Raw genomic sequence first — 15866 nt, 5'->3', positions numbered from 1 at the left:
TGTCGAAGTTGATGGCTCCTGACTGATTAGGGTGGTGGGTGCTAAAGGCTGGGGTGGCTGGGGCAAGTTCTTAAAATAAGACAATGAAGTTTGCTACATCAGCTGACTCCTCCTTTCATCATGAACAATTTCTCTGTAACATTTGATGCTGTTTGATAGCATTTTACCCACAGAATTTCTTTTGAAATGAGTCAATTCTCTCAAACCCTGCTGCTGCTTTATCAACTAAGTTTATGTAATTTCTAAATTCTTTGTTATTTCAGCAGTCTCCACGGCATCTTCACCAGTAGATTCCATCTCAAGAAACCACTTTCTTTGCTTATCCATAAGGAGCAACTCCTCATCTGTTCAAGTTTTATCCTGAGATTATAACAATTCAGATATATCTCCAGGCTCCAGTTCTAATTCTAGTTCTTTTTTTTAATTTTTTAATTTATTTATTTATTTGAGAGAGAATGAGAGATAGAGAGCACGAGAGGGGGGAGGGTCAGAGGGAGAAGCAGACTCCCCGCTGAGCAGGGAACCCGATGTGGGACTCGATCCCGGGACTCCAGGATCATGACCTGAGCTGAAGGCAGTCGCTTAACCAACTGAGCCACCCAGGCGCCCCTAATTCTAGTTCTTTTGCTATTTCTACCACATCTGCACTTACTTCCTTAAGTCTTGAACCCCTCAAAGTCATCTGTGAGGGTTAAATCAACTTTCAAACTGCTGTTCCTGTTGCTATTTTGACCTCTTCCACGAATCTTTTTTTTTTTTTTTTTAAGTAGGCTCCATGCCCAGCATGGAGTGCAACGTGGGGCTTGAACTCACGACCCTGAGGTTAAAACCTGAGTTGAATCACGACCCTGAGGTTAAAACCTGAGCTGAAGAGTTGGACACTCAACCAACTGTGAAACACCCGGGTGCCCCATGAATGTTCTTAATGGCATCGGGAATGGTGATTTCCAGAAGGTTTTCAGTTAACTTTGCCCAGATCCGTCAAAGGAATCACCATCTGTGGCTGTTGTAGCCTGACGAAATGTATTTCTTAATAATACTTGAAAGTTGAAATTGACTCCTCGATCCATGAGCCGCAGGGTGGATGTTTTGTTAGCAGGCTTGAAAACAACATTCGTGTCATTGTACATCTCCATCAGCGCTCTTGGGTGATCAGGTGCCTTGTCAATGAGGGGTAATATTTCAAAAGGAATCTTTTTTTCTGAGCAGGAGGTCTCAACAGTAGGCTTAAATATTCAGCAAACCATGTTGTAAACAGATGTGCTGTCATCCAGGCTTTGTTCCATTTACAGAGCCCAGGCAGAGTAGATTTAGAATTCTTAAGGGCCTAGGATTTTCAGAATAGTGTATGAACACTGTTTCAACTTAGTCACCAGCTGCATTAGCCCCGAGCAAGAGAGTCAACCTGTCCTTCAAAGTTTGAAGCCAGGCATTGACTTCTCCTCTCTAGCTCTGAAGGTCCTAGAAGGCATCTTCTCCCAATAGAGGCTGTTTCATCTTCATTGAAAATCCGTTGTTTAGTGGAGCCACCTTCATGAATGATCTTAGCTGGATCTTCTGGAGAACTTGCTGCAGCTTCTACATCAGCACCTGCTGCTTCACCTTGCAGTTTTGTTATGGAGACGGCTTCGTTCCTTAAACGTCATGAAGCAACCCCTGCTAGCTTCCAACTTTCTTCTGTAGCTTCCTCACCTCTCTCAGCCCTCACAGAATCGAAGAGAGTTAGGGCCTTGCTCTGGATGAGGCTTTGGCTTAAGGCAATGTTGTAGCTGGTTTGATCTTCTATCCGGGACCACTGAAACTATCCATATCAGCAGTAAGGCTGTTGTGCTTTCTTAATCTTTTGTGTGTTCACTTGAGTAGCACTTTTAGTTTCCTTCAGGAACTTCTCCTTTGCGTTCACAGCTTGGCTATTTGGCATGAGAAACCTAGCTTTGGCCTGTCTCGGCTTTTGACAGGCCTTTCTCACTCATCTCTAGCTTTTGATTTAAAGTGAGAGACATGTAACTCTTCCTTTCACTTGAATACATAGAGGCCATTGTTAGGGTTATTAATTGGCCTAATTTCAATATTGTGTCTCAGGGAATAGGGAGGTATGGAGAGAGGGAGAGAGATGGAGGCATGGATGGTCAATGGACTGGTCAGAACACAGACTATTTCCCGATTAAGCTCACCATCATATGGGTGCAGTTCATGGTGCCCCAAAACATTACAATAACATCAAAGATCACTGAACACAGATCACTGCAACAAACATAACGAAGTTTGAAATACTACAAGAATTACAATATGACACAGAGACGCAAAGTGAGCAAATGCTGTTGGAAAAATGGTGCCAAGAGACTTGTGTGACACAGGGTTGCCATAAACCTTCAGTTTGTAAAAACACATTATCTGTGAAGCACAATAAAATGAAGTATGTCTATACTATATATATATATATATGCCTTAGCTGTATATTTGAAAGCTGCTATAAGAGTAGATCTTACACATTCTCATTACAAGAAAGAGAAGTTCTATATGTAAGGTGATGGTTCTTTTACTGTGGTGATTTTTCAATATATATAAATGTTATATAGCATGCTTCCTATTATCAAAAAAAATTTTGTCGTTTTTAAGAAATTCATATTAGATGCCTTAAGAAGTTACATCACCTTCGAAAAGTAAGCAGTGCAACAATAGAAATCTCTTCCTAAAAGGGATTTTAACTAATTAAGAAAACAAAATGCAAAAATGTTAGGATTTCCACAAAGATTTATTTTTTCTTTAGAATTTGGCTCAGAACAGTAACATAAAAATATTTACATTAAAATAAATTAATATGTGATTTAACTATATGTAATAATTACATTGGAATATATTAGCCTTTCCATGAATTTAATAAAAACTAAGATTTGGTTTTAGATTTAGTACCATCCTTCCAAATATTTGGTATGAAACTTGGTAGCAATGCAACTCTCTGGTGTACAGAGCAGTGACAGATGTCGCCAAGGAACTGATGCCCTTCATAGTCTGCTGCCTCCCCCCGGACGCTGATGGCCAAGCAGACCAGCTTCCTTCCTAGGAATCACTGTGGAATTTTTCAACAATAACCAGGACCTGGAGGTTATTTCAGGGCTGGTGAAATTCTAGGAATCAGCCAACCCATCTTTTCACATGAACACCCCAGGAAGGAAGTGGTTCAAATGCAATATTGATTCTTTCACTTTATTTTGTATGTTAACACTGAAACAATGCAAACCTTCAGGTTTTCCTAAAATAAAAATCTGAAAAACATGCATATGCTTGTTTAGATCATCTAAAAGTACCCATAAAAACCTGTCACTAGACCAAATACTGTATTGGCAAAATGTCCACAGCAGAGAGGAATATTTGATTAAATTTATCATTGAGGGACAGCATCAAAGACAAAGTGAGTCAGTCTTATTAAAGTTGTTGGTAGCATGAAGTAAATTAGGATATATTCACATTTTGCAAGTTTTTTATCTGAGAGGTTGTATGGCGTAGCAGAAAAGCACAGAGGGACCTGGGATCAAACCCTGTTTCTGAGACTCACTAGCCACATGGCTTTAGGTCCATCACTTCAGCACACCACGACTTAGTTTGGGGTCGTATAAAATGGAAATGAGGACACCTACCTCCCAGGTTGTGCGAATTTAAGGTAATTTATATGAAGCACCTAGTTCGGAGCCTGGCATACAGTAGGCACTTAATAAATGGTGGGTATTAGCATTTCTTCTAGGTTAAAATTGATAGCAAGAACCTTGGCCTTTGTATCTTGACACCAATGAAAGCACAGAATCTTATTGAGCCCGAATCCAGAGTCACAGATCCGGGCTCCACAAACACTGCCTTAACAGATACTCCAGAGTCCTACTCAACATCAGCATGAAAAGTTACTGAAGGGAGAGGTGTCTGTCAGCAGCAAGGATCCTTCGGGGATGGTTAATCTCCTTTCAGAGGCTGTAAGTCCTAGTGGCTTCTCAGCTGTCCTTAAGAAGATAAGGACAAGGTCAGCAGGGCCACTGTCATTCAAATCCCTAAAGTTGCTCAAGATTCTGCAAGAGTAATAAATAACATCGTTAAGCAAACAACATTTGGGGGTGACAGAGGTGTCCAATGTCTTGATTGCGGTGATGGTTTCACAGGTGTATACATATGTCAAAGCTTATCAAATTGTACATTTTTAAAAATACCTCAGTAAAGCTGTTTTTAAAAAAATTTACTTAAGCCTTTCACAGTGAGATTTCCTTCTGTTTCCTGACCAGATCCCTTTCTGCAATCTGAGTTTAGGGTCAGAGGAGGAAGGATGAGTGATCCACACTCCAGTCTCGAGGCCCCGCCTCAGGCAAGGCCTGCAGGTCTACGTGGTCCATCTGGTAAGCAGAGCCCTGAGGCGTCCTTGTCTACGATCAAAGCTCCTTTGGCACAGAAGATTGTGGCTGGTACTTACAGGGTTTGAGCGGAAATGACCCCAGAAAGAGCAGCATCTACAAAAGTGAGGGCTGGGAAAGGTGACTTCGGAAGAGGAGGCTAAAAGCAAAAAATTAACTGCCGAAGTCACCTGCCAAATGCCAAATTTAAATACCAAAACTGCTTTTTAAGAAACGCTCGTCTAAAAGACAACCTGATTCCACAAAGAAGCTCTGAGTCTCGGTCCAGGTCCACTCTCCAGAGGCTTAGCAGATCCTGCGAGTTGTGTAGTCCAGAACCATGCTCGCGGCACCGAGCAGGGCAGGATCCACCAAATCCGAAACCACCACGTCCACATCCTGAACCGAGGACAAGGCTTGCTGGCGGATGACGTCTTTGACAATGTGGATGTAGTGACTGGCTAGGACTCCAGAGAGGATCACAAGGGAGGGATTTATGGTGTGGAGGATGTTCACAACCCCAAGACCCAGAGCCGTTCCAGCTACAAGAAAACAAAAATGAAAGTAGACCAAATCAAAAACGTCAGAGGGGGCGCCTGAGTGGCTCAGTCGGTGAAGCATCTGCCTTTGGCTCTGGTCATGATCTCAGGGTCCAATGGGATTGAGCCAGTGCTGGGCTCTTTGCTCAGCGGAGAGTCTGCTTCTCTCTCTGCCCGGCCCCCTACTTGTACTCTCTCTCTCTCAAGTAAAGTCTTTAAAAAAATAAAAACAACAAAATGCCAGAGGATGGTGGAAGGAGTCAGCAGCCTAGAATACTTAGTACACCCACACTAGAGAACAAAGCAGTGCCTGCAAAGCTTTTCATGATTCATTCCTGATACGAGGGGGTGATGTGCTTTGAAACAAAAAAACTAGGTATACTACATACTATACCATATGATCTCAGCTATGTAAAAAAAAAAAAAAGGACAGACTGGAAGGAGATGTTAATAGTTCATCTCTGAATGGTAAAACTTGAAGTGAAACTTTTTCTTACTCTCCTATATTTCTCTAGATTTCCTGTAAGATGAACAAGTAGTTTATCCATAGTTGTAAAACAAAACAAAAAACCTGTTTAATAAAGGCAATGCTGCCAAATACCTTGAATGCCATTCCCTTTCTGTCTCGGAAAGCAGGAGAAACACCTCTGACCACACATTCCAGGGCGCTGATCCCAAGGGAAGCTGGTTATGTGCAGGAGCCCTGGGCAGTCTGAGGGCCCCCCTGTGGCAGAGCTGCCCGGAGCCACAAGCTCACCTGTTCTCAAGATGCTCTGGGCCTTCGCGTTGCCAAGTTTCGCAGCTTGGATGAGATGGACCGCGCTCACGGCCTCGTCTTTCAGTACTGACATCCCTTCCACCAAGAGCAGGTCCTCTGTGTGAGCAGAGGGGAGAAGCAGCGGGCATTAGCAGGCATTAGTGAGCTGTGGCAGCCCTGCAGGAGGGCCAGGCTGAGAAGTCTGCCTGTGGGCAGCAAGCCCCCAAGTGGGAAGACAGCGTGTTCTTTTCACATTGGCAGAGCTTTTTCTCATTCACAAATGTCCACATACATTGCTCCAGAGGCCACTGCTGCCCTCTTGCTGCCTTGCTTACACATCATCCAGAACTTTCCTAACCAGAAAATCCTCACCTCTGACCAGAGCCTCCCAGCCAGCCCTCTAGTTTCTGACTTCTCACTTCCACATGCAACAGAGACTCGTCTATTTCTCTCCTTCCCTTATCCATCCCAGGTGCACATCACTTGCAGGGCCCCCCATCCTACAGCAGCGCCTGTAGCACTGACACGGACCGGGGTTTGGTCACCAGCTCAGCCACGAGCAGCAGCACAACCACATCCAGGGCACATCCCTTCTATACCCTTTTCTTCTCTAGAAAATGGGGGTACCACCACATACCCTAGCAGGATTATTTGAGGAACTACATGAGATCATGGACGTAAAGAACTTCCATCAAATGCTGGCCAAGTCAATGCTCACTAAATAGTAAGTAGTTCTATTACCTGTAGTCCTTGGCTTTTCTGCCCCTCACTCTGCCCGTCATCAACCCGGGTCCACACTCTCCTCATCTGCTATCATACTTGGGTCCTGATGAGAGCAAACCCCAACCACGCAGGCTGCTACCTAGCCCCGGCCCAGGAATCTCCTCGCAGCTGCCACCAGTCTCTCCCATTGCCCGCCAGGACTCTTCTCAGCTTCCACCACCTCAAACCTTCTACCCCGCCCCCACTACCATGAGACCTCCAGACTGCTGACCTCTCTGATAAAGGACCCCACGAGGCAGGGGTTCCCTTACTTTCCTGTCCGCGCCTCAAAACACGTCTGTATTTGCACACCTTCACCCCTCCTCTCCCTCTCAGGCCCTCTACCCAGACTTGCATCTCCTCAGGGGCCCTACAGTGGGCACTCAGCTGCCTCTTCTCGTCTGCATTCTCAACCTTCGCTTCCATCCGCACTGTCTTTCCACTGGCAGATGCTCAGTCTCCCTGTCCTCAAAGCACTTCTTCCCTCCTACTCAGAATAGTGAGGCTTCTGCTCCCGCTATTTGAATGCGCTCTTTCTTAAGACACGCATTTGCCCCCAGGGAGACAAAAACTGTTCTTGAGGCAAAAAAAAAAAAAAAAAAAAAAAAAGCTTACTCTTTTTATACAAATAGTACATAAACACAAATAGATAAACAGTAGATCTGTGATTGTGAAGTATCATGTGTGGAAGCGATGATTAGGAAAAAAATGTCCAAACAGGCCCCTAAGGGAGGCTAATGATAAAAAAGAAGTTGAAAAACAAAGTTTTCAGGGTTTCAAATGATGTCCTCATGGCCAAAGCCAATGAGCTCTTCTGATTTTCTCTTACTCATAAGCAGCACTTGACATTCCCAGTGTGACTCCTTGAGACACTCTCCCTCTGGCTTCTGTGACTTTACCCTTTCCTGGTTTTCCTTTCTGCCCGTTAAATGCTGTTTTGCAGGATTCCACCCCTGACTCTTGCCTCACTCCAAACCTCATTCAGAGGTTTAACTGGCAACTCAGCACTGATGATTCCCAAATCCCCACCCTCTAGCCCAGTACTCTCTCCTGAGCGCCAGACCCCCGTAGCCAGCTGCCGCCTGCACATCTCCAGCCCACGTCCCGCAGGCGAGACCCCCCACCCCCACATCCCTTTCCACCGCAGCCAGCTCCGACGAGAAAACCGAAGTCACCCTAGAACTGTACCGTTCAAAGCTACTCCATTCGACTCCTATTTTTCTCCCAGAAAACAAAAAGTTACTGTTTAGTGAAGAGTCTAAAATTCAGACCTGACCATGTTTTTCCCCCAGAAGTTCTCAATGGCTTCTCCATTAGGTGCTGGTCTTGGCCTACCTCTTGCTATGCTCAACCCTACCCTGCCCTTTATGCACCCACAGGACTGTTTCCCAGGCTTGAAGGCATCCCGGGCTCATCCCAACTTGCCCTGCTAATTCTATTTACCCTCTCTCAACCCCCCAGACAGCACCCTAACACTCCCCTCCCTGCATGAAGAGGGCAGGGAGGGAACTCTGGTGTCATATGCATCTACATCCCCTGGCCATCAGTCTCAAGGCACTTGACACTGTATTATAATGACAGTAAATGACTCCCTCTTGCATTAGACTAGAAACCATCCTTTTATAACATGTCCAGAAATAGCTTTAATTCAAATAGACTCAGAGTTCACAACTGTAATATGTTAATCCATTTACTTCTTCAGCTAGGGGCTGAGGAAACAACAATCAAATCTTCCCTGCTACCCTGGGGCTCAAGACCCTTGTCCATCCCCACCACTGGGAAGTGTTAATATGGGTCAGGACTAAGGGGATTTTGGAGCTTTGGTATAAGGAAGCCCCACCTTTCCACCAGGAAGTGAGAAGGGTAAAAGTTCTGGCTTCAGTGTCCAGCTCTTTTTGGAAAATCTACTTTGAAATACTTGTCTACCATATAGCTATTTAATTCCTCAGGCGAAAGAAACCAACCATCATGTAGCTTTTTTGCTTCCCTCTGCAAGGCCATTCCAGAGGCGTATGCTTCAATACATCCATGACTTCCACAGGAACAATCAGGCCCATCCAGAGACACAACAAGATGGCCAAGTTCTGCAGCACAGAAGGAGCTTCCGTGGATCAGCTCGTGCTGATGGATGATGCCCCCACCAATTCCTACAGTGAGAGAACAATCACTGAGGTGGCTCTTCAACTGAAACAGGAAGCTGTGATATAGCAACTCCTCGTCTGTTTAGCAAAGCTTTGGAATGTGAGGTTCTTTATGATGCCTTCTTTCCTAAGTAGCTGTAACTTACTAAGTACCGACACTTTACCTTGGAAGCATTTTGGAGGGAAATATTTCAAGCAGATCCCTAACCTTAACCCTAATGTTGCAACCCTGTGTTGCATCTACTTGGCTGTGATTTCAACCACGGCTGTGGGGAACAGATCCACACAGGCTCGGACTCACTGTGTGATGACAGTATACCACCTCAAGCTCACATGGCGTGTCTCCTGAGGCCATCTCCAACACTAAAGTAAGAGCCTCGTCATCCTTGAGAGCACAGGACATCCTCAACCAAGCATGGCAAGAGCCAGCAGATTCCAGTGGACAATTCTGGATGGTCTGCAGACTTCTTGGGAGGTTCTGGTAGATTTCAGCCCCCATTGCCTTCAAGGCAACTTGGATAATGGCTTTCCACCTACTCTGTTTCTACTCTTCTCACACCTTCACTCTTGCTTCTCAGAAACACCTCCGACATAAAATAACCTAAGTCCTCATCCTGGGCTCTGGTGTAGGGGAAATTCAAGGGAAGACCATCTTTCCAAAATATATCATATACCACCCTCTTTCTTAAACAGAGTGTACAAAATACGATGTTGCCTCTTCTTAATGCCACGGTGTCTAAAAATCTGTGACTCAGGGATTATGAGTATCAATGACTCTGGTTTTGTGGTGTTTAGGAGTCATTAAGGAGGAAAGCCTGAGAAGGCTCTGCTTTTTAGACTTACCCTGCCATCAGTTACTTCCTGTGGCACCTACTATTCAACTCTACCCCTCTAATTTGCAAACTATCCGCTCTGACAGGAAATCTAGGAAATGATCTCCAAGCTTGCTAAAACTGTGTCTGAGACTAAGAGAAGAAAGGCCTGAGCTTCCAGAGGAGGTAGCATCATGTAGAGTTTAAGAGCACACAAGTTTTGAGGTTAGACCTATCTGGGATCAAACGGTGGCTCAACCACCTACTAGCGGAGTCTGTTTCCTCATTCCAAAAACAAACTAGGACATCAGCAAAAATGGCAGAGTAGGCAACTCCAAAAGTCCATCCCTTCACTAAAGCAATGAATAAACGGGCAAAAACTGTCAGAACCAATTTTTTTGGAGCTCTGGAAACTAACAAGTTTGTAACATCCCAGGGAATGCTTAATCAAAAAAAAAAAAAAAAAAAAAAAAAAACAGCTGAATTTTAATGAGAGAGCTTTCTGGCATTTTCTGGTCCCACCACCCCCTCCCCAGCTTGGTGGCCTTGAACCAGCCCACATTCTCAGCAAAGATGGCAGTACTGGAGGGAGCAAGACTATTTTCAAAAAACTGTGGTGGTTTGTTTTGACCTACCTGGCAGCTCCCACCTCAAAGAGCTTGTTATGCCACCTACCTCAGAACTTGAGGGGGCTACCCAGGGGGTGTTTGTCAAAGACATTTAAAGGAAAAATATATTTATTAGTCTCTGCTGTCCAGGACAACAGCTGATAGTTGAGGCAAATATTATACTAATCAAAAAGACTGGAAGAAGCTGGGAATGAGTAGCTTTGGGGAGTAAGGGCTTTGAATAGCTCTGACAAGTTCCTGGGAGTCAGAGGTCCACATGCATGCCCAGGGCAGGGCACATGCTCAGGAAAGCCTAGGAAGGCCCTATGCCCTCACATGGGGCTCACCTTCTGGCTCTACTCAAGCAGGAAGTGAAGACTAAAGCAGACTTACAAGCTGCCTGGCTGATGCTGAGGGCATGCCCTGACACACATTCTAGCTCCCGGAGCCACCTTCCCTTACTTCTCTCACCTGTGCCTGTGATAAGTGTCACAAAGTTTTCCAGGCCCTTTCCTTGGCCAAATTTCCTTTCCGCCAGGGCAGCACAATTGCCATCATTGTCCACCCACACGGGGAGATGCAAGGTGTCAGAGAGGGGGGTCCTGAGGTCCACGGAGTTCCATTCTTGAATCAGTTTGGTTGAGTGCAGCACAATTCCTTCCCGAGGATTTACACGGCCACCCGTAGAAATACCTGAGCTCCACCACACACATAAGGAAAATAATGCTCATAAGCCATCTTAGAAAAGTGTGCCAACTTCCTGGGTTTCAAACACAAATTAATTCACCCAAGATCTCCTAAGACAAATATTACCAAAGACTGCAAGGAAATGTCAAGCAATTCTGAGCTAAATCTGTAGCTCCCCACCAATGATAATGATTACTGGTGTTCCAGAAAGTCCCCATGCTTGGGGTCCACAGACAGGACCTGGAGCCACATACACAGGGCAGTGACCTGATGGTCAGTCATGCATCAGAACTCAGTGAACTCTGTATATCAAAATGAACATTTCTTGAATATGCAATTCACAATCTCACCTACTCCCAAAATTCTGCAGTTCAGTTTTACAGCTTCTGCTGCAGCTTCTACACACATCTGTAGGATTAAATTAATCCTCTCTTCATAGGTTTTAGGAATGAACTGAGTATACTTCTTAACAATTTCACCCTAAAAGAGAAAAAAAACAAACCCTATCTCATTGATGGTACCTAAGGAGCATCCTGTGAATCTTCAGACCTTTTTCATGCTAAATCAGACTTTGCCATAGGACAGAGAGTCCTGTAGATTTAGATGAGTGCTCGGGAGGGAGCCACTCTGGTACAGGCCAGCCCTAAGATACGCCCAAGCCATCTCCTGGGAAGCCATCCTGAAGCAGTGACACCTCCACAGCAAACCACGGGCCCTCTTCCAGCACCAAGTGAATGCTGGCTAATCTCAATCTTCATGAGAAGGTCATAGTTTATTCTTTCAGGCTGACAAAATTTCCTTGCTTAAAAACTAAGGCAACTAAATAAATATCCTAAGGAGGTGAACCTTTAATCACCTCCCATAATGGAAGCCAATAATAGCACGGTTCCATGATATTTAAATTACCACGCTTTGTGGGCAACCCTCTCGGGTCCCCTTCCTCTTCGGGAGCTTTGTACTATCACATTGCTATCGCTCAATAAACTTTGCTTTGCTGCCCCCTGAAAAAAATAAATTACTGCGCTTTATGATATGTTTTAATACTAGTCAAAGAGAGTCTCTCCTAAATTTTTTAAAAATTTTCTTTGCTCTTCTCATTTGCGCATTATTTTGAGTAAATTTCAGAACAGTGTTGTTAAACTTTAAAAAAATTCCATTAGGGGCGCCTGGGTGGCTCAGTTGGTTAAGCGACTGCCTTCGGCTCAGGTCATGATCCTGGAGTCCCGGGATCGAGTCCCACATCGGGCTCCCTGCTCAGCAGGGAGTCTGCTTCTCCCTCTGACCCTCTTCCCTCTCGTGCTCTCATTCTCTCTCTAATAAATAAATAAAATCTTTAAAAAAAATAAATAAATAAAATAAAAAAATAAAAAAATTCCATTAAAGGGCGCCTGGGTGGCTCAGATAGTAAAGCATCTGCCTTCGGCTCAGGTCATGATCCCAGGGTCCTGGGATCGAGTCCCACATCAGGCTCCCTGCTCCTTGGGAACCTGCTTCTCCCTCTGCCTCTATCTCTCTGTCTCTCATGAATAAATAAATAAAATCTTAAAAAAAAAAATTCCATTAAAATGTGGACTAGAATTATGTTAAACTTATAATTCCATTTGGAAAGTGCTGACATTTTAACAATATTCAGCACTCCCATCCAGGACATTTTTCAAGCCTTTATCTTATATGCTAAAGTTTTATAGTTTTCTTTATATAGGTTACATAGTTTTTTGGTTTAGATGATTCTTACAATTTTTCTGGTTGTTGTTCTGAATAGGTTCTTTTTCCATTCTTTTGTTACTAACGGATTTTATCCATTTACAAGGGTTAGAGCTGTCACTAATGCCTGTCATTAAAAATAAACCTAGCGGCACCTGCGTGGCTCAGTTGGTTAAAGGTCCAACTCTTGATCTTGGCTCGGGTCTTACTCTCACAGTCGTTGAGTTTGAGCTCCACACTGGGGCTCCATGCTGGGTTTGGAGCCTACTTAAACTAAACAAACAAACAAACAAAGCAAACTTAAAGTTGTGCTTCTCAGACGTTCACTGTACAGCAGAATCACCTGGGCTTTGAATAAATACTGATGCCGCCCAGAAATTCAATTTAGTTTTGGGGTGGGAGCCAGGTATCTGTATATTTTTAAAAGCTTCCAGGTAATGCTAATGTGCAGTCAGGCTAACAAACATTCATTTACAGGAAAACTCAAAAATCTTTGCCTAAAATTTCATGTAAGTAGGAAGTCACTGATATTTATATATTTATCCTAACATCTAACCATTTTACTCAGGTGTCTTATTAATTCTGCAAGCTTATTTATTCATATTGTCTACAATATTTTGTTTTACTCTGTGCACAATCTCCACTTGTGCTGTTTGTTCCTTGCTTTTCTTCCCTTCCTAACTCCCAGAATTATGTGCAATGTTGCAGAAAACATCTTTCTTTTCTTCTTGATTTTAACAGGAATGTTTCTAGAATTTAACCACTACAAAGGGTTCTGGCTAGTGATACAGAAACACCATCTTTAGGTTAAGAAAATCTCTTAATGCTTTTTATTTTTTTTAAAGATTTTATTTATTTATTTGAGAGAGAGAGAATGAGAGATAGAGAGCATGAGAGGGAAGAGGGTCAGAGGGAGAAGCAGACTCTCTGCTGAGCAGGGAGCCCGATGTGGGACTCAATCCCGGGACTCCAGAATCATGACCTGAGCCGAAGGCAGTCACTTAACCAACTGAGCCACCCTGGCACCCGTCTTAATGCTTTTTAAAGAGTATTTACAAAGGAGACCATTGGCTTCTTTTGAGAAAATTATGTTTTGTTTTGCTTTGTTTTATTTGACCTAAACAACTTTATTTTTTAAATCCTTGCCATTTCTCATGGACTCCTAAAATTTTATATACTACATTTCAAACAAAGGTTTTTCTGGTACGGGGCACCTGGGTGGCTCAATTGTTAAGCGTCTGCCTTTGGCTCAGGTCACGATCCCAGGGTCTTGGGATCAAGCCCCGCATCGGGCTCCCTGCTCAGGAGAGAGCCTGCTTCTCCCTCTCCCACTCCCCCTGCTTATGTTCCCTCTCTTGCTGTGTCTCTGTCAAATAAATAAATAAATAAAATCTTAAAAAAAAAAAAAGGTTTTTCTGGTAGGTTTATTCTTAAGTCATCAGAGATCATTTTAACATGAAACAATTTATGTTTTTACGAAGGCTCTCAGTTTCTGTCAACACTGTGTTGGTCTTTCGGTTAAGGGATTGAAGGTATGCTGTACTCAACTAAAATCATGTTCTATCTAGAGAAGATGCAATTCCCTTCACCATTTGCTGATACCCTCCTCTGGGTAGGGACGGTAATCAGCATGCTCCACGCTTTACCAAGTATAGAATTCCAGGTCTCCTGGATGGCAAGAGCCCTCTCTGGTGTGTAAGGGGTCTTCCACTGTCAACTCAAGTCTACTAACTTGGATTCCCAGAGAATTTTACTTCTTTGAAATGTTAATGCTTAGTAAAACAGGCAAACACTGTAATGGATCCAAAAGTCAATACTGTAGGCAAATGATTACAAGCTCTAATGTATGTTTCTAGTCCTACCTTCCAACCATACTTAAAAAAAAATCTATTATTTATATGAGATATGAAGTTAAGACTTAGGAATTATTTTACCTTCATGCTGACTATTGCAACTCGGAGGTTCGTCCCACCGAGATCAACAGCCAAGGCACTTAGAGTTTCAAGAATATGGTCAATATCTTGAGAGATATTCTCCTTCACAGGAGGAAAGCAGAATTTCTTTTGTAATGGCTCCTGAAGATCAATAGATTTAAGAAACTTCAAAATCCTCGGAACAGCATTTCCATCCCCATAGATCTTTGAACTGCAATATCAAAAAACTCAAATTAAATGCTTCCCTCATACATGTTAAATGATATGTAGGACATGGTAAAATAGAAACCGAGACTTCAGGTAATAAAGTTGTGCTTCTTCATTTTAAAATAACAACATCTGATATCTCCAGCAACACAGTAAGTACATGCACATTACTAACGGAAGGTCTAATTCTACTGCTGATTGAAATACAGCTATTTTCAGCCTCAGATACCATTAGCAAATGCCTCTATCATCAAAGACAAATTATCTTTGTTAAGCCAATTTCAGAATATAACATAGTTTGGGAAAACAAATGTATGTACTTGTTGCTTTTTTAATCTTTACATTCATGGGGAAAAATAGTTATTTTCAGAACTCAAACATTTCAAACATTCAAATATAGGAAAATATCATTAATTTGAAATAGAAAGGAGAGCAGTCTAAATTACAATGCTGAACTAGACTATTTTTAAAGAAAATCAGTTATTTTCTTCTAATATTTACAAAAAGTCAAAGTAGGCTAAAGATGTATTTCCTGACAGAAGTGCTATATTAATTAACTGAGACAAATAAAAGAAGTTATCCTCCATTTGAACCCCTGGTAGAATAATAGGGGTTATATTAGCAAGTCCTGTCTCACTAGCAGCTAGGGGACCCCTAGGGATGTAGAATGAAAACTGTTAAAATGACTGAAGAATGGTCACAGCTTAAAAATGGTACCCGAGGCAGCTCCCCTTTGAAATCACTAAAAAGGGTATATATACTCACCAAGGGTATTGTTTACCAAACTGAAGGTGCAATGCTTGCAGTATTTTGTCTTGGGTATCAGCATCCCGGACATGAAGGACATTCTCCCCTAGGTGAACCCAGTGACACATTACATTGATTTGGAAGTGGAAATGTCCAAAGAATAAAGAAATTAGCAATGTGCTGTGTTGTGCTCAAAATTAACCCTGAAACCCAGAGGACTTCAAATGAGTCTTCTATTAGAGCAGCATCAACTTTTCTCCTTTATACCTTTTAAAGCACTCTCAGCAAGATTTCCATGTATTAAGTACTTAAGAACACTAGGGTCCTTTATTCCCAAAGAGAATCAATCAAGTTCTTGTTGGGGTGCCTGGGTGGCTCAGTTGTTAAGCGTCTGCCTTTGGCTCAGATCATGATCCCAGGCTCCTGGAATGGAGCCAGCATCGGGCTCCCTGCTCCATGAGAAGCCTGCTCCTCCCTCTCCCACTCCCCCTGCTTGTGTTCCCTTCTTTCACTGTCAAATAAATGAATAAATACTCTTTTTTTTTTAACAGAATTTAAAGATTTTATTTATTTATTTATTTGAGAGAGAGAGAAA

The 15866-nt window shown here is 43.1% G+C and overlaps 1 protein-coding gene across 8 annotated transcripts in view; it reads right to left on the bottom strand.

Moving 5' to 3' along the window:
- Positions 1–2758: 2758 nt before the first annotated feature.
- GNE (glucosamine (UDP-N-acetyl)-2-epimerase/N-acetylmannosamine kinase) overlaps positions 2759–15866 on the bottom strand; it is a 45645-nt gene continuing 32537 nt past the window's right edge. For 7 of the 8 annotated variants that reach the window (XM_027615248.1, XM_027615251.1, XM_027615253.1 and 4 more), the window contains 7 exons: positions 15290–15377; positions 14318–14528; positions 11030–11159; positions 10464–10685; positions 8396–8578; positions 5670–5786; positions 2759–4915 (listed from right to left, as the gene is read on the bottom strand). In XM_027615248.1, the coding sequence (XP_027471049.1) occupies positions 4680–4915; positions 5670–5786; positions 8396–8578; positions 10464–10685; positions 11030–11159; positions 14318–14528; positions 15290–15377 (1187 nt within the window). In that variant the 3' untranslated portion in view covers positions 2759–4679. The remainder of the gene's footprint in view (positions 4916–5669; positions 5787–8395; positions 8579–10463; positions 10686–11029; positions 11160–14317; positions 14529–15289; positions 15378–15866) is intronic. The other variant, XR_003523649.1, reaches the window with a different exon arrangement.

This window comes from Zalophus californianus, chromosome 13 (genome assembly GCF_009762305.2).
Source record: "Zalophus californianus isolate mZalCal1 chromosome 13, mZalCal1.pri.v2, whole genome shotgun sequence".
NCBI classification, from domain to species: Eukaryota; Metazoa; Chordata; class Mammalia; order Carnivora; family Otariidae; genus Zalophus; species Zalophus californianus.
Note: the sequence above shows the minus strand (reverse complement) of the source record. Positions and strands in the feature narration are given on the sequence as shown.